The sequence below is a fragment of the Agelaius phoeniceus genome, chromosome 37, assembly GCF_051311805.1.
Source record: "Agelaius phoeniceus isolate bAgePho1 chromosome 37, bAgePho1.hap1, whole genome shotgun sequence".
NCBI classification, from domain to species: domain Eukaryota; kingdom Metazoa; phylum Chordata; class Aves; order Passeriformes; family Icteridae; genus Agelaius; species Agelaius phoeniceus.
The window spans coordinates 1,207,210-1,225,259 of record NC_135302.1 but is presented as its reverse complement, the minus strand read 5'-3'; the positions used below and the strand labels follow the sequence as shown (position 1 = coordinate 1,225,259).

At 52.9% G+C, this 18,050-nt stretch overlaps 1 protein-coding gene across 1 annotated transcript; it reads right to left on the bottom strand.

The window, feature by feature from the left end:
• Positions 1-4,890: 4,890 nt before the first annotated feature.
• Positions 4,891-6,407, bottom strand: LOC143696642 (uncharacterized). Its single transcript, XM_077193215.1, has 5 exons — positions 6,326-6,407; positions 6,105-6,206; positions 5,803-5,905; positions 5,589-5,648; positions 4,891-5,048 (listed from the first exon to the last, which is right to left on the bottom strand). Exons 1-5 carry the CDS (start codon positions 6,398-6,400, stop codon positions 4,915-4,917), a joined length of 474 nt encoding a protein of 157 aa, XP_077049330.1. The 5' UTR covers positions 6,401-6,407; the 3' UTR covers positions 4,891-4,914.
• Positions 6,408-18,050: the final 11,643 nt, after the last annotated feature.

Below are 18,050 nucleotides of genomic sequence, written 5' to 3'. Positions count from 1 at the left end.
CTCCAAAAATGAGGTGACACCCCCAGAATGGCAGAGGGGACAAGGTCCCACCATGGGGACACCAATGTGGAGGGGGCGCCCCAAAATATGGGGGGACCGCCCCCCCAAAAAATTGCACCCCAAAATATGGGGGGACCACCCCCCAAAAAATTGGGACCATCCCCAAATCCCCTCAAAATGGGAAAATGGGGGGGGGGGTTTGGGATAAGGATTGAAGCTCCTGGGATGGGAATGGGGACACACCTGAGACCCCCCCCCACCCACCAGGGCACCCCAAAATTCGGGGGGGGTCCCCAAAAATGGGAGGGGGCACGCCCAGGAATTGGGGGATCCCCTGTGGGTGGGAGGGCCCCCCCAAAAATGAGGACACCCCAAAAACGGGGACAGCTCTGGGGGAACCCCCCCCCCATTTCCTGACAGGGTTGGGGACCCCCCCCAGGTGACAACGACCCCCCCAAAATTGGGGGACACCTCCCCCCACGAGCTGCACCCCAAAAATGGTGACCCCCGCCCCCCCCCCTTTGAGGACAGCCCTCCCCCCAAAATTGGGGCACCCCCTTTTTAGGGACCCCCCCCAAAATCACCCAGCAGGGTCCGTGTGTCCCCCTCCCCCTTTTTCTCTGGGGTGGGGGGGCACAGATACAGGGACCCCCCCCCCAAAAAATAACAAGAGAGGTGTCCCCACCCCCACCCGAATCGGGGGGTCCCCCAAAAAACGCCCCCCCCGGCGGAGCCCCCCTATTTATATATATGTATAAATGTCTATTAGCAGCCCCCTCTCTCCGCCCGGGGGGGGCCCCAAGTTTGGAGGGGGTCCCTAATTTTTTTTTTGGGGGGGGGGCGCCCCAACATCGGTGTCCCCCTTGGGCTCCCCCAAAATCCCAGGCAGCCAACAGGTTTTTTTTGGGGTGGGGGGGGGGGGGTCCCCCCAAAATTTGCCCCCCCCCCGCCCTTTCCGGGACCACCCCTCACCCCCCCCTCGAGGGGAAGCTGTACATAAATTTGGGGGGGGGGGGGGGGGGGGGGGGGGCTCATGGGGGGGGTCCAAAATTGGGGTGGGGGGGGGGGCCCTGCCAAGGGATGGGGAGGGGTCCCCAAAATCACCATCAGCCCCCCCCACCCCCCCTGCCGAGCTATTTATTGCCAAGTTACCCCTCCCCACCCCCCCCGGATGAATTTGGGGGGGGTTAAAAGGGAGGGGCCACCCCCCCCCCACCCACCCCCTCCCCCCCGTTCCCCGGGATTTTGGGGGGTGCGGGGACCCCCCCTTATCCCCCCCCCCTTCCCCACCCGGGATTTTGGGGAGGGGGGGCTGTAAATAGTGTATATGGTCAAAGTCTCTATGTATCATATTGTATTTGCCCCCCCAACCCCCCCCCCGGGGGTCGCATTTGCCCCCCCCCGGGGCAGTTCCCCCCCCTCCCTCCCCCCCCGGGGCATTTATACCCCCCCAGGGGTACATTTACCCCCCCCTCCCCCCCCCTTCTGCCCCAAAATTTGCCCCCCCTGGGTGGGGTCAAATCTCCCCCTCCCCAGGTGTCCAACACACAACCCCTCCCCCACCGTGGGGGGCTTATTTCCTCCCCTCCCCCTCCCAATTTGGGGGGGGGGGGGGCGCTTCTCTCCTTTCCCCCCCCCTCCCCCTCCTCCACCCTCTCCCCATTTTTTTGTTCATTTCGGGGTTTTTTTTAATTATTATTATTATTATTATTATATATATTGGGGCCCCTCCCCCCCACTCCTTCCCCCCTTTCCCTCCCCCCCCCCCGCGGGGTTTTTGGGGGGGTGGGGGGGGGGTTTGAGGGGCCCCCCCCCGGTACCCCCCCCCATTTTCTACGGTGTATCGTGACGGGCGTGTCGTGGGTGTTGCCGAGACCTTTTTATCGTTCCCGAGGCTCCGCGAGTTTTTTTGGGGTGAAAAAAGGGGAATTTGGGGAGGTGGGGGGGTGGGGAGAGTCACGATTTTTGGGGGGGAGGTCACACAATTTGGGGGGTGGGGTCAGATTTGTGGGAGTCACTCAACTCTGGTTTGAGGGTCCCATAATGGGGGTCTCGTTTTTGGGGTGGGACGTCAGATTTTAGGGTTCACCATTTGGGGAGATTGTGAAAATAGAGCTCAGATTTTGGGGGGGTTGTGTGAGTTTTGGGGGGGCTCAGTCTCGGGGTTGAATTTTTTTGGGGGAGGTCGCACAATTTGGGGGAGTTTCTTGATTTGGGGAGGGGGTCTGAGATTCCCAAAATACAAATACACAACACAGGACCCCCCAAATTCCCACAGAATCCCCTGCAAGGATTTGCTGTGCCCATGGCAGCTTTAAGGAATCCAAGCACTCCAGGGCTCTTTTTCAATCATTTTCCTCACCATTTTTCCCTTTTTTACTCACATTTCCCACCCTTTTCCCCTCAAGTTTCCACCATTTTTCCTCTCATGCTTCCCACCCTTCTGTCCCCTCACATTCCCCATCATTTTTGGCCTCATGGTGTCTGCATTTTTCCCTTTCTCTTTTACACCCATTTTTCCTCCTCTTTCCTGTCTTTTTCCCTCATGTTTCCTTCCCTTTTCTCCCCTCACTTTTCCCACCATTTCTCCCCTTCTGTTTCATCCCTTTTTGTCCTCTCATTTCCCATCATTTTCACTCAAATTTATTGTCCTTTCCCCTCCCATTTCCTGCCTTTTCTCCCCTCACGTTTCCCCCCCTTTTTCTCCTCACATTTCCTTCCCTTTTCTCCCCTCACATTTCCCACTTTTTCTCCCCTTCTGTTTCATACCTTTTCATCCTCTCATTTCCCATCCTTTTCCCTCAGGTTTATTGTCCTTTTTGCCTTCAATTTGCTGCCTTTTCTCCCCTCACATTTCCCCAATTTCTTCCCTCACGTTTCCTCCCTTTTCTCCCCTCACGTTTCCCGCTCTTTTTCCCCTCACATTTCCTTCCACTTTCTCCCTCATTTTTCCCCATTTCTCCCCTTCTGTTTCATACCTTTTCATCCTCTCATTTCCCGTCCTTTTTGCTCAACTTTATTGTCCTTTTTGCCTTCCTTTTGCTGCCTTTTCTCCCCTCACATTTCCCCCCAATTTCTTCCCTCACGTTTTCCTCCCTTTTCTCCCCTCATGTTTCTCGCTCTTTTTCCCCTCACATTTCCTTCCCTTTCTCCCCTCACATTTCCCACCATTTCTCCCCTTCTGTTTCATCCCTTTTTGTCCTCTCATTTCCCATCATTTTCACTCAAATTTATTGTCCTTTTTACCTTCAGTTTGCTGCCTTTTCTCCCCTCACGTTTCCCGCTTTTTCCCCTCACATTTCCTTCCCCCTTCTCCCCTCATGTTTCCCACCATTTCTCCCCCTTCTGTTTCAAACCTTTCCTTCCTTTCCTTTCCCTCCTTTTCACTCCACTTTATTCTCCTTTTTCCCTCCCATTTCCCACCTTTCTTTCCCCTCATGTTTCCCCCCCTTTTCTCCCCTCACGTTTCCCGCTCTTTTTCCCCTCACGTTTCCTTCCCTTTTCTCCCCTCACATTTCCCACCATTTCTCCCCTTCTGTTTCATAACCTTTTCATCCTCTCATTTCCTGTCCTTTTTGCTCAAGTTTATTGTCCTTTTTGCCTTCCGTTTGCTGCCTTTCTCCCCTCACGTTTCCCGCCCTTTTCTCCCCTCACATTTCCCCCCCTTTTCCCCTCACATTCCCCACCATTTTCTCCCCTCACATTTCCCGCCCTTTTCTCCCCTCACATTCCCCACCATTTTCTCCCCTCACATTTCCCCCCTTTTCTCCCCTCATGTTTCCCCCCTTTTCTCCCCTCATGTTTTCCACCCTTTTCTCCCTCATGTTTTCCCCCCTTTCCCCCTCACATTTCCCGCCCTTTTCTCTCCTCACATTTCCCACCTTTTCCTCCTCACTTTTTCCCACCCACAATTCTCACTTTGACCCCACCAAGTTCCTCTGCAAGCCTTAGCGTAATTGCTTCCAAATTCTTTCAAAAATGGTGAACTTTATCCATAGGTAGAGCTCCCTCTATGGTGCAGTCCTTATCAACTCTGTAGTCAATTTAAGTAAGCTCGTTGTTTCATTTAAAAAAGATACTAGATATCAAACTAATATATATAATAGACATTAACAATATTTATTTAATATTCATAACATATATTCCTAATGTGTATATTTTCCTAAAATACCTAATATATATTAATAATATATATATGTTACTAATATATACACGTTAGTAACATATATATATATATAATTTATCTACCTTGTTTAAATTATATCTATAAAGTAATTAATTTTAAAGAATTATAGGGGCTTCAGAGCGGTCTGTGGCTGGGCTTGGATCCAACCACACCGACTCCTCCCCGAGGATTTCAGAGAGCCAGGTCCGGGCACTGAGGATCCTTCTCTGTGGCCTGCAAAATTTCAGATATTTCAGAATATTTCAGGTTCTGTGACAGAAGCAGAGCCCACACGAGCCCAAAAGGACCAGCAGATGCATTGGGGCCACGTGGCCACCACAGCTCCTCTTACCTTCCTGCCAACAGATGGACTTGGAGCGGCTGCTGAGGCCATCCAGAGCCATCAATCAGCTTTTTGTGTCTTGAGTGCCTTGAAAAGATGTCCCAGGAGCTTCCCCAGGACCAGGATCTGGATCTCTGTCCTCATTTTGACCAGCCTGGGCGAGGCAGGAGGAAGAGCAGAAGGGCTGAGGGTGGGCAGGAGCTCCAGGGGTGATTCCAGACCACCTCAGGGGCTGTGGGAATGGATCCCTATCGGTCATGGCTGTGCTTTGAGAGGGCCTTCAAAAGCCAGGGCATCCTTTGCATGATGATGATGATGACGACGATGATGATGATGACGACGATGATTCAGCAGGTGTTGGAGTTGGTGTCCCTGGCAAGCCCAAGATGTGAAGGTCCCTCTCTGCTCAGTGGCACCAGCAGCACAGCCAGCGCAGGGTTGATTCTTGCTGATCACTCAGGGCCCTGAGGATCAGGCTGGTCTGAGCTGCCAGGGCACGGATGGAGGGATCCTCGTCTTGTGCTTCCATTCTGCCAAGTTCTACAACAAAAATGGAGCCCGGATGAGGCCTTGTTGGAAGCGTTTCCCTCCCTTTCCTCCCCTCACATTTCCCCCCCATTTCTGCCCTCACCTTTCCTACCCTTTTCTCCCCTCACCTTTCCTACCCTTTTCTCCCCTCACGTTTCCCTCCCTTTTCTCCCCTCACGTTTCCCTCCCTTTTCTCCCCTCACCTTTCCTACCCTTTTCTCCCCTCACCTTTCCTACCCTTTTCTCCCCTCATGTTTCTCTCCCTTTTACTCCCCTCACCTTTCCCTCCCTTTTCTCCCCTCATGTTTCCCTCCCTTTTCTCCCCTCACGTTTCCCTCCCTTTTCTCCCCTCACCTTTCCTACCCTTTTCTCCCCTCACATTTCCCGCCCTTTTCTCCCCTCACCTTTCCCTCCCTTTTCTCCCCTCACGTTTCCCTCCCTTTTCTCCCCTCACGTTTCCCTCCCTTTTCTCCCCTCACATTTCCCACCCTTTTCTCCCCTCACATTTCCCTTTATTCCCCTCATCATAATCCCCCAAGGCTCCCCACTCACTGGAGAGGACGGCAGCCATGGTCTCCTTGTTCCGCTCTGTCAGGTGTCGCGCAGCGAGCCCTGGGCACAGAGCTCCATCAGCCCCTGCTCCTCATCAACATGGCCGCCCTGCCCTCCCCTCAGCAGCCCGGGGCTGGAACCAGCCAAGGTGGCCACCAAAGCCACCTGTGATGGCAGGGAGGGCCCAAGAGGGACCCTGGGGACTGGGACTCACCATAGAACCTGAGGGCCGCCTCTCGCAGCGGGGCCTGAGGGCTCAGCAGGTAGCGCTGGCTGTCCCGCACAAATTGTTCAGCCCTGCTGCTCTCCTTGGCCAGCTGGAGAGAGGACAGAGGTGTGGGCATTTGTCAGAGCAGCCCCATGGCTCAGAGGCCTCCCTCATCCCAGGGCCATGGAGGGGACATGGAGGAGGCTCCTGTTCTTGAGCCAGGGGCGAGGGTGCAGCTCCAGGCTTTGGGCCCACGTGCAGAGCTCACATCCCTCCCATCCCTCTCCCAGCCTGGGGCTCATCCTCACCAAGCACTCGCCCATCTTCCATAGCTGCTCTTTCTGTGCCAGCTCCTTCAGCTCTTTCCACTTGAGGAGCTCTGCTACAGCCACAAGGGCTGCCTTGGAGGCCTGGGGGACAAAAGCTGTGAGGTGGCACCAGGGCCTGTGGAAAGAGCCCAGGCCCCAATGGCCGGGACCCCTGAGGGGCGTCAGTGACCATTTCTGGGCCGCTGCTCAGACATCGGTACCTTGGCCACGCTGGGGGCCTGGTCACTCATGTGAAGAACAAGCTGGACCAGGGGCTTCCATGACTTTCTCCTCATGGCTTTCTTGTCCCTCCATGTGGTTTTGCCCAGCAGCTCTCTGAAGAGGGAGATGGAGCGCTCCCGCAGACACTCTTCCTCCTGGTTAGGGAGGAGGAGAGGTGAGCTTTGCACACAGCGGTTTCCTGCCCGCGCCCAGGAGGGGCTGAGATGAGGTTTCCTGCCCTTTTCTCCCCTTAAATTTCCTTCCTTTCTCTCCCCCCCCCTCACTTTTCCCACTCTTTTCCCCCTCATGTTTCCCTTTTCCCCTCACCTTTCCTGCCTTTTTCCCCTCACGTTTCCTGCTCTTTTCCCCCCCTCACGTTTCCCACTCTTTTCTCCTCTCACATTTCCCACCCTATGTTCCCCACCATATTTTCCCCTCACATTTCCTGCCCTTTATTCCCCTCCTGTTTCCCTCGCTCTTTTCTCCTCTCACATTTCTGCCCTTTTCCCCTCACACTTCTCTCCCTTTATCTCCCTCACATTTCCCTCCCTTTTTCTCCCCTCACCTTTCCCTCCCTTTTCTCCCCTTCACATTTCCTGCCCTTTTCTCCCCTCACCTTTCCTTCCCTTTTCCCACATTTCCCTTTTCCCTTTACCTTTCCCACCCTTTTCTCCCCTCACCATTCCTGCACTTTTCTCCCCTCACGTTTCCCTCCCTTTTCTCCCCTCATGTTTCGCTCCCTTTTCTCCCCTCATGTTTCCCTCCCTTTTCCCACATTTCCCTTTTTCCCCTCACCATTCCTGCCCCTTTTCCCCCTCACGTTTCCCTCCCTTTTCTCCCCTCACATTCCCGCCTTTTTCCCCTCACATTTCCCACCCTTTCTCCCCTCCCCTTCCCCACCATTTTGAGACCAAAGTCCAAGCTCCAGGCTCCCAACCCAGAGCGGACAGAAGCCCAGCTGGGCTGCAAAGCCCAGAATCCATCCCAGGAGAGCCCAGGGGAGCAGGACCTGCTCCCAGTGCTGCTCCCAGGGCCCCTCTGCAGGCTCAGGCTCAGCCTTACCGCATCAAAGAGGCTGCAGAGCCTGTGCACGGCCTTCAAAGCCATGCTGCTGGCCTCTTTCTTCTTCAGCTGCCCCAGAATGTTGTGGATGGTGCCCAGGGCCATCGCTGAAATTTCCCAAGACCAATGTCCCAGGAATTTCAGCATCTCGGGCAGGAGGTTTTTCATTGTTTTTGCCTGCGTACAAGACGGTTTCCATTCTGTGAGAATTTCTGGGCCTGCTCAGCTCCCAAAAGAGCCACCAGGCCACACCATGGCAGGCAGGGCGTTCAGAGCAGTCACCCCAGCAGCTGACTCCCAGCCCAACCAAGCCACCATCTTCTCTGAGACCTCAGAGTCCAGGTGCCACATTCTGCCCCTGACAGATGCCTGCTCACCGTCTCGGCGCTCTCCGACAGCGTCTCCAGAGCCCTGAGCACCAGAGGGACCATTTCCATCTTTGGTGAACTCAGAAGGCTCAAGTTCTTGTAGAGTGGCCTTATTCCATCCGCCAGCATGTTATCGTTGGCCAGCACCTGGGAAAAAAGCAGCAGAGAGCTGGCAGGGCTCCCCTGGCACGGCTGAGGGCGAGGGCACGGGGGCTTTTCCTGCGGACTCACGTATAAGAAAGCCAGGCATGACTTCTGCTCCGCGGTGAAGATGTTGCCGTGCCAGATGTGGACTTGGACCTGCAGCTCCTTCAGAACCTTCTCCAGAGTCTGGCGCGCAGAGAACATGGCCGTCCACAGACCGACTTTGTCACTGCAAGGCAGAGCGCCGTCAACACGGCGGCCTCGGCTACCACCCGCCCTGCCTGGCCTTGGGTGCCCTTGGGTCTGGCAGCCCCAATCTCCCCACAGGGAAAAAGCTCTCCAGGTGGACAGGGCCAGTACCTGAAATCCGGTGGGGCCTCCAGAGCTGTCGTGATGACCTTGTCAGGCCAGTTATTCACCAGGAAGACGATGAGGGAGTGAAAGCTGTCAGCGGTTGCTGTGTTTTTCTTGTTACAATACTGAAAGATGTGTCTCACAACCTTTGGCACCTGCAGGGAACACAGGTCAGGGTGGTGTTGCTGTATCTTGGGCTGCCCTGCCCATCCCTTTGTCAGGATTTAAATAATGCAGTTAACTCATCTCAAAGCACTGCCAAAGAAGGAAAATCTGACATCAAATAAGTCACCACACCAGGCACAGATGGCAAAAAGGTGTTAATTCCAGATCTGAACGGAGGTTTGGAATCAGCACCCTGGACAAAATGCCAGGGAAAAGCGCAGACAGCACCAAGAGCAAGAGCAGGTGAGGCAGATCTGGCTAAGCTGCCTCCAGGTGGCTTCAGGAGCATCCCTTTGAGAGGGAGGGAGGGAGGCAGGAACCTGACAGGGCTCAAAGGCAAAGCAATCCCAGCACAGGTCACTTACATCCGTCAGCCACATCTCAGGGCAATTCATGACCTCCTCCAGAAACTCCCCCGGCCCATCCTTGTTCATGAGGTTGGAGCGTCCCAAGATCTCAATGGCCTCGAGGACGACTCCTGTCCTCTCATCTGGCGCGAGGTATCTCCCAAAGGCCTGGGGCAGGAAGGAAGGGAGCAGAGGCCAGTGCCAGCCAGTGCCCTTTTCCTCCCTCATGTTTCCCATCCTTTTTCACCCTCATGTTTCCTGCCCTTTTCTCCTCTCATGTCTCCTGGCCTTTTCTCCCCTCACATTTCTCCCACTTTTCCCCCTCATATTTCCCCCACTTTTCCCCCTCACGTTTCCCACCCTTTTTCTCCCCTCACATTTCCCCCTCTTTTCCCCCTTCATGTTTCCCACCCTTTCCCCCCTCACATTTCCTGCCATTTTCTCCCCTCATATTTCCCGCCATTTTCTCCCTGCACATTTCCCGCCATTTTCTCCCCTCACCTTCCCCACCATTTTCTCCCCTCACCTTCCCCACCATTTTCTCCCCTCACCTTCCCCACCATTTTGTGCCCTCACATTTCCCACCCTTTCCTCCTCCCATTTCCCGCCCACAATTTCTCACAATTCTCATTTCACCAGGGACCTCCCCGCTGGTTCTGTGCCCCATTGCACACACAAATCCCCCTGCTGATGCCCCAGGGGAGAGCCCCAGCAAGGTGGGATGGCTCCATACCTGAACTTTGCAGGCTCTGGACGCGTTCACCCAGGAGGTGATCTCAGATTCCCAGTGTTCTGGGGGCTGGACACAACTCTCTGCCATGTCACCTAAAGAGAGGTGATGGTGGCACCCACACCAAGAACAAGGGCCCATCACAAGGCCAAGGAGATAAAGAGGTGTATGTGGGGAATGCAGCCCGCCACGGCTTCTCTTACATTTCTGCTCAGAGAGGAACGTCATGAGGGTGCAGAGAATTTCCACCACCGTTGAGATGCTTTCCTGTGGCTTGAACAACTTGAAAAACAGATGGCTCAGCAGCTTCCCCAGGGCTGGCATCTCGATCTGTCCTCTGGGAGCATCATCGTCCTCATCTTCATCAGCCTGTCCTCTGGGAGCATCTTCGTCCTCATCTTCATCATCCTGTCCTCTGGGAGCATCATCATCCTCATCTTCATCATCCTGGGGCAAGCAGGGCAAGAGCAGAAGGGTTGAGGTGAGGTCTGAAGGCATTTGGGGCTGTGGCTGTACCAGGACGCAGGGATGGAGGGTGAGCAGTCCTTACCTCCTTGGTGGCAATGACAGCCAGCAAATGGCTCACCAGCTTAATCCTGTCCATGGCCCTCTCCTGCACTGCTGCCAGGTCAGAGAACAGGTAATCCAGCAGAACCTGCCGACAGAGAAGAAAAAGAAAAAGTTCTTTCTGTCTCGAGAAAGAACTTTTGCAGATAACAAGCGATTAAATGTCAGTGCACGACTGATAAGAGCTACAGCGTCCCATTGGGAGATGCCCCGCCCAGGGGGAGGAGCCGAGCATTTATAACCCACAAGTTCTAAAACATCAGCACAGCTTTCTCCACTGGATTGCCCAGAAAAAAACAGCAGCTGCTTCTTCTTCCACTAGACCACCAGAAGAAGAATAAATCCTTTTCTACAGCACCCCCTGCTCCAACAAAACCACACCTGACACTTCAGGAGGACTGCAGCCACAATTGCAATTGGACTGCTACCAACACAAGTGTCAGGTTGGGTTCTGACTCTGTCAGTGTTATTCTAGTGTACTGCATTGTTTATTTTATCTTTTTTTTTTTAAAGAACTGTTATTCCTGCTCTTTTTTTTTTTTTTTTTTTTTTTTTTTTTTTTTTTTTTTTTTTTTTTTTTTGCCTGAGCGCCCCTTCATTTAAAATTTATAGAAATTCAGAAAAGTAAAGAAAGTTTACAATCTCCATTTCAGGAGAAGCTTAGCAGACTCCTGTCTTTCCAAACCAAGACACTGACACCAACCCCAGCAGCAACAACGTGGCTCCTCTCCTGAGAAACACTTGCACCGTCCTATTTTCTTCCCTATTAAAGAACTGTTATTTCCTGCTCCCTTTTTTTTTTTTTTTTTTTTTTGCCTGAGAGCCTCTTCATTTAAAATTTATAGCAATTCAGAAAAGTAAAGAAAGTTTACATTCTCCATTTCAGGAGAAGCTTAGCAAACTCCTGTCTTTCCAAACCAAGACACTGACACCAACCCCAGCAGCAGCAACGTGGCTCCTCTCCTGAGAAACACTTGCTCTATCCTATTTTCTTCCCTATTAAAGAACTGTTATTTCCTGCTCCCTTTTTTTTTTTTTTTTTTTTTTGCCTGAGAGCCCCTTCATTTAAAATTTATAGAAATTCAGAAAAGTAAAGAAAGTTTACAATCTCCATTTCAGGAGAAGCTTAGCAGACCCCTGTCTTTCCAAACCAGGACACAAACAGCAGCAACACGGCCGCTCTCCTGAGGAACCCTTGCAGCCTCCCTCCAGGCTCCCTCTGCCCTCGAGCAAATCCTCCAGGGAGGCTCCTCCAGGACAAGACTGGACACAACCCCGAGCTCCTTCCCCTCCAGAGTGAGGAACACCCGGAGCTGCTCCTTCCACCTTCCCCACAGTCCAGACCTCCAAGATGTTCTGCAGCATCTCGTAGCTTTTGGTGCCGGGGGAGTTGAGCACCATCATCTCCAGCATGGTGTCCATGGAGAGCAGGGCCTGCAAGGGTGGCAGAGAGCGGGTGGCCGTGATGCTGCTGTCCCTGCCACCCCAGGACACTGATCTGGACTCGCAGTGGGAGGGGAGGGATGCAGGAACAGGGCGCGTGCTGGGGGCAGAGCAGCCAGCGGCGCTGGAGCCCAGCAAGGGACGAAGGAACGAGGGTTGGAAAGTGAAGCTCAGAGTGGATCTTGAGTCCAGGAGCAGCCCAGAAGGACGGGGGGCTCCTCAAGTTCTCCCAGCACTCACCCGAGTACAGAGGGCCTCTTCCTCCTCTGGCATTGCCGAGCACGGGCGAAGGAAAAAGACGCTGTTGAAGCAGAGCCTTAAAATCTTTTTGGTGTCCAGCGCTGCCCCGATGGTGCTGCCGAGAGAGGAGGGGCCCAGTTGGACACTGGTGATGGGAGCAGCACCTCAAGGTCTCGCTGAAGGGTGCTGCGTTTCTCAATTTTCCATTGAAAAATGGGAATTGGGAGGGAAGAAAGAGTGGGAAAAGTGAGAGGGAATAAAGGAGGGCGGGCAGGGTCTGAGGGCCCTTGGGTCGGTACCTCAGTCCGGCAAAGGCGAGCATGGCGAGGCGTGGCAGCCGATTGCAAATCTCATCCCTGGGCTCCAATTCAGCAGCGTCTGCAGGGCACAGCTGGGCTAGAACATGGCAGCTGCCACCACAGCCACGTCCTGCCCCTCGCAGGATAATGAGGGTCCCTGCCCCTCACCTGGATCATCTCCACCAGGTTGTATTTGCTGCAGAATTCGATCAGGTCCTCGCAGAAATCGTGGAGCATGGCGTCCCTGCACAGGCTGGAGATGCTGTGCAGGAACTCCTCCTTCTGCTCCTCGTCCTGGAACTGGGGGGACAGTGACAACGGGACGGCGTCAAGAGGGGACACTCAGAGCCCTGAGAGAGCAGAGCCAGCAGCAGGCACAGCCACCCTCCAGCCCCGGTACCTTGCTGGGGTCGGTGGCAAAAGCGTGGATGAACTCCACGGAATGTCGTGCATAAACAGGATCCAGCTGTTATCTGACAGAGAGGGAGAGAAGGGAGAGTTGCAGGGAGGGCTGTGACGGGAGAGGGGAAGGAGCAGAAAATGGGTCCCCTTTGCTGCTGGGGCCCAGCCCAGCCCAGCCCCTCAGGGCCCCTCACTCACTGAGATGCTCCACCATGGTCATCTCGATGGGCTCCTTTGCAGATCTCCTCTTTTTAGGAGCCTCCGCCTTCTCCCAGCCCACCCTGGGCCGACTTGGAGATGTCTCCTCCATTCTACAGGAGAATGGATGACTCTAAGGAAGGGGGGATAGGTGGGGTCAGGTGAAAATCTGATGGATTCAGGGCAAGTCGTGGGCTGTGCTCGCGGGTTTGGTGCCAGCTGCGCGCTCCCGTCCTGTCTGGTCGCTGTCCTGACGGACACTGAGGGCCGGGGGCTGCTCTCATGCCAACAAGTCCTGGTGGCAGGGGAGGTGTCACAGAGGGTCCATTGTGACACCCCCGGTGCTCCCCACCGAACGTTCCATGTGCGGATCCCTCCTATATCGTTCATTACATAGGGAATAATTTCTTTTATATTACGTAGAGAATCATTTTATTTCTAGAGAATAAGTTATTGAGAGCAGCAATGAAATGAAGGAAGAGTCCCGAGCTGTCAGAGGTCGAGGATGGCAAAAAAAGACCAAGGGCTGTGAGGGCAGTGAGGGGGATGGACATGGAGACAGCCAGGAGGAGTGGAAGAATCAGGAGGAAATGCCAATTTTGGGAGGGAATATGAGGGGAGAAAAAGGCAGGAGCAAAAAGGTGGAAAGGGGAGGGGGAAAAAAAGTCGGGAAATGTGAGGGGAGAAAGGGTGGGAGAGGTGAGGGGAGAAAAAGGTGGGAAACATGAGGGGGAAAACGGGGGGAAATGTGAGGGGAGAAAAGGTGGAAAATGTGAGGTAAAAAATGGGAAATGTGAGGGGAGAAAAGTGGGGGAATTGTGAGGGTAGAAGGCCATGAAACATGAGGGGGAAAAAAAAGGTGGAAAATGTGAGGTAAAAAATGGGAAATGTGGGGGGAAATAGGGTGGGAAAAGTGAGAGGAAAAAATGGTGGGAAACGTGGGAAATGTGAGGGGGGAAAAAGCAGAAAATGTGAGGTAAAAAGAGGGAAATGGGAGGGAAAAAATGGTGGGAAAAGTGAGAAGAAAAAGTGGTGGGAAAGGTGAGAGGAGAAAAAAGTGGGAAATGTGAGGGGAGAAAAGAGTGAGGGGAAAAAAGGCAGAAAATGTGAGGTAAAAAAAATGGGAAATGTCGTGGAATAAATGGTGGAAAAGTGAGAGGGAAAAGTGTTCAGAAGCGTGAGGGGAGAAAAGGGGGGGAAACATGAGGAGAAAAAGGCAGAAAATGTGAGGGGGAAAGTGAGAAATGTGAGGGGGGAAAAGGGAGGGAAACGGTGAGGGAGAAAAGGGAGGAAAACATGAGGGGAAAATGGAAATGCGAGGGGAAAAAGGAGGAAAACAGGAGGGAAAAAGCCTAGAAATGTAAGGGGGAAAGGCAGGAAGTGTGAGAGGAAAAAGGGCAGAAAATGTAAAGGGGAAAGTGCGAAATGTCAGGGGAAAAGGGTGGGAAACATGAGGGGAGAAAAGGGCAGGAAATGTGAGGGGGGGAAAGGGCAGGAAATGTGAGGGGGGAAAGGGAGAAAAAAACGAGGAAAAAAGCCAGGAAATGTGAGGGGAAAGGCAGGAAGTGTGAGGGAAGAAAAAGGGAGGGAAACGTGAGGGAGAAAATGGGGGGAAAATATGAGGAGGAAATGGGAAACATGAGGGGGAAAAGAGAGGGAAATGTGAAGGGGAAAAGGGAGGGAAATGTGAGGGGGAAAAGGGAGGGAAATGTGAGGGGGAAAAGGGAGGGAAATGTGAGGAGAAAAGGGAGGGAAATGTGAGGGGGAAAAGGGAGGGAAATGTGAGGAGAAAAGGGAGGGAAATGTGAGATCTTCTCCTCCCCAGTTCCCTCCCCTGTCCCCGGTGCAATCCCAGGCTCCCCATTCCCAGATCCCCCCCAGTTCCAAGTCAGCCCCGTGCTCAAACATCCCCCAAATCCCAGACCCCAAATTCTCCCCAAATCCCAGGCGTCCCCCTGGGATCCCAAATCCCAGATTTTTTACTCACTGCACCAAGTGCAAGAATTTCTAATTTTATTGAGCAAAGCAAAAAGGGAGTGAGGGAGGTCTGGCAGGGACCCAAAGTGGAAGTTGGTGGGAGACCCCAACCCCGGGGTGTCCATGAGGGTCCAGGGGTGTCCAGAAGGTCCTGGTGGTTCCTCTGAGGTTCTCCTGGTGCCCCTGAGGTTCTGCTGAAGGTTCCTCAGGTCTGTGAGGGGTTCCAGAGGTGCCTGTGGGGTTCCAGAGGTGCCTGTGGGTTCTTGAGGGTCCTACAAGGTTTTTTAGGTGTCTCCAGGGTTCCATATGCACCTATGGGGTTCCAGAGGTGTCTACAGGTGTCTATGGGGTTCTAGAAGGGTCTATGGGGCTCTAGGGGTCTCTATGGGTTATTAGAGGTGCTTGGGGACACCTGTGGGCACACTTGGGGACACCTGGGCACACACCTGGGGGCACCTGGGCACACACCTGGGGGCACCTGGGCACACCTGGGGACACTTGTGGAGACCTGGGGGCACACCTGGGCACACCTGGGCACACCTGGGCGTACTTGGGGGCTCCTGGGGGAACACCTGTGGGTACCTGGGACACCTGGGCACACCTGTGGGCACACCTGGGTGCGCTGGGCACACCCAAGGGACACCTGGGAGCATTTGGGGACACCTGAGACACTTGGGGTTCACCTGGGCACACTTGAGGACACACCTGGGCACACCAAAACACACCTGGGCACACACCTGGGGACAGCTGGGCACACTTGTGGGCACATCTGGGGACACCTGGGCACACCTGAGGGTACCTGGGGCACCTGGGGCACACCTGTAGGTACTTGGGGACACCTGGGGGCACCTGGGCACACCTGGCCACACCCCCCTCTAACCCCTCCCCCCTTTTTTCCCCTCCCCCAGGAGACAAACCCACCCCAAACCCAGCACCCCCAAACCCCCTCCCCCCCCCAAACCCGAGCCTGCAGAAAAACCCCAAAAACCAAAAAACCCCAAAAACCAAAGAACCCCAAAAACCGAAAAACGCCTGTCCTGAAGGTTCCCCTGAAGGTCCTGCAGGTTCTCACTGCACCAAATTTGTGTCACAACTGCGAGTGAATGGACCCAAAACTCACCCGGATTTGGAGAATCCCTGAAGTCACCAACCCCGGGATGTCCCCGGCTCGGAGTTTGAGAAGTGGCAGCTCCAATTTTAAAATTCCAAAGATTTATTGAACCACAAGGAGGGAGTGAGAAAGGACAGACAGACAGGGACAGGTGCACCCGCCCATGCTCCTGACAACCCTCATATGTGTGGTGATAATGTGATGGGATCTGGGGGAGGAACAGAGGGATTTTGGGGTCAGAAGAGGAGATTTGGGATGAGGGGAGGGATTTGGGGTGGGAAAAGAGAAAGGAAAAAATGGTGGGAAATGTGAGAGGAAAAAGCCCTGAAAAGCCAAGACTCCTCCAGGATTTTCACCGATTTTGGGGACCCCCTCACCCCAAATCTCGAGCCAACACTTGGTCAGGACCTCCCCCAGATTTTGCTGTATATATTTTTTCAAATATAGTTTTAGGTTATAACACAATGTTAAAATAGAAACTATGTATGTGGGATAATTTTTTTAAGAAAGGGATGAGGTACTCGCACCAGAGATATGAAAGCGCCAATCACTTGTTTTTAAAATTTTAAAAGTCTAATAGTAATAAAATGTTTATAAACATAGTAATATAATTAGAGTAATAAAAATTTGGACATTTAGGATTTAGGACGAGACGATAAATTAAATCGGCCTTAAATTGGGAGGTGCAGACGTGTTGTCATTAAAGGACATTTCTGCTTCTTAATGAGCTGCTGAGAGTCTGTGAGGGGGAAAAAGGGAGGGAAAAGTGTGGGAAATATGGGGGGAAAAATGATGGGGAACATGAGAGGGAAAAGGGTAAGAAATGGGAGGGAGAAAGGGGAGGGATGGGGAAAAGAGGAGAAAATAGAAAAAATGTGAGGTGGAAAGTGGGAAGTCCGAAGGAAAAAGGGTGGGAAAAGAGAGGGGAAAAGGCAGAAAGTGTGAGAGGAAAAAGGGCAGAAAATGTGAGGGGGGAAAGGGTGGGAAACGTGAGGGGAGAAAGGGTGGGAAATGTGAGGGGAAAAAGAGCGGGAAATGTGAGGGGAGAAAAGGGCAGGAAACGTGAAGAGAAAAATGGCAGGAAATCTGAGGGGAAAAAGGCTGGAAATGTGAGGGGAGAAAAGGGCAGGGAACATGAGGGGAAAAGGGAGGAAAACAGGAGGAAAAAAAGGAAATGTGAGGGGAAAAGGGCGAGAAACATGAGGGGAGAAAGGGAAACTCGAGGGGAAAAGGACAAGAGAAAAGGGCAGGAAATATGAGGGGGGGACAGGGTGAGAAACATGAGGGGAAAAGGGAAGAAGTGTGAGATGAAAAAGGGCAGAAAATGTGAGGGGAAAAGGGCAGGAAACATGAGGGGGAAAATGAGGGCAAACGTGAGGGGAAAGGGCAAGAAGTATGAGAAGAAAAAGGGCAGAAAATGTGAGGGGAAAGTGAGAATTGTGAGGGGAAAAATAGTGAGAAATGTGAGGGGGAACAGGCAGGAAACATGAAGGGAGAAAAGGGAGGGAAACGTGAGGGGGGAAAAGGGCAGAAAACAGGAGGGTAAAAGGAAGAAAAACACGAGGAAAAAAGACAGAAAATGTGAGGGGGGAAGGCAGGAAGTGTGAGAGAAAAAGGGCAGAAAATGTGAGGGGAAAAGGGTGGAAAAACTGAAGGGAAAAAATGGTGGGAAACGTGAGGGAGGAAAGGCGGGAAACATGAGTACAAATGGAAAATGTAAGGGGGAGAATTACAGAAAAGTGAAAGGAAAAAATGCCAGGAAACATGAGGGGAGAAAAGAGTGGGAAATGTGAGGTAAAAAATGAGAAATGTGAGGCACAAAAGAGCGGGAAACGTGAGGTAAAAAATGAGAAATGTGAGGGGGAAAAGGGTGGAAAAAGTGAGAGGAAAAAATGTCAGGAAATGTGAGGGAGAAAATGGAGGGAACCATGAGGGGAAAAAGATCAGGAAACGTGAGGAAAAAAAGGGAAAATTGCAAGACAAACGACAGGAACCCAAGAGTCCCATGATCAGGGTCCTGCTCGAAATGTTTCCCTGAATAAATTCCTTTTTGGAACAAGACATCCAAGATTGTGGAGTTGGAGCAGTGAGGAGAAAAATCTGAGCCTGACCAGGAGAATCCAAAGCCATGGAAGATTCCCTCCACCTTTGCTCCCACAGAAAGGACCGAGAACCCATGGTAGGAAAAAAGATTTCAGCACAAGATGGAAAATTGTAAGTTTTACTCTTGTAAATTTTATTTTTGTGTGGCCAGGAAGATGGTGGCAGGGCCTGGGTGGGGTTCAGGGGGGATTGGGGTGGTTTTGGGGGATTTTGA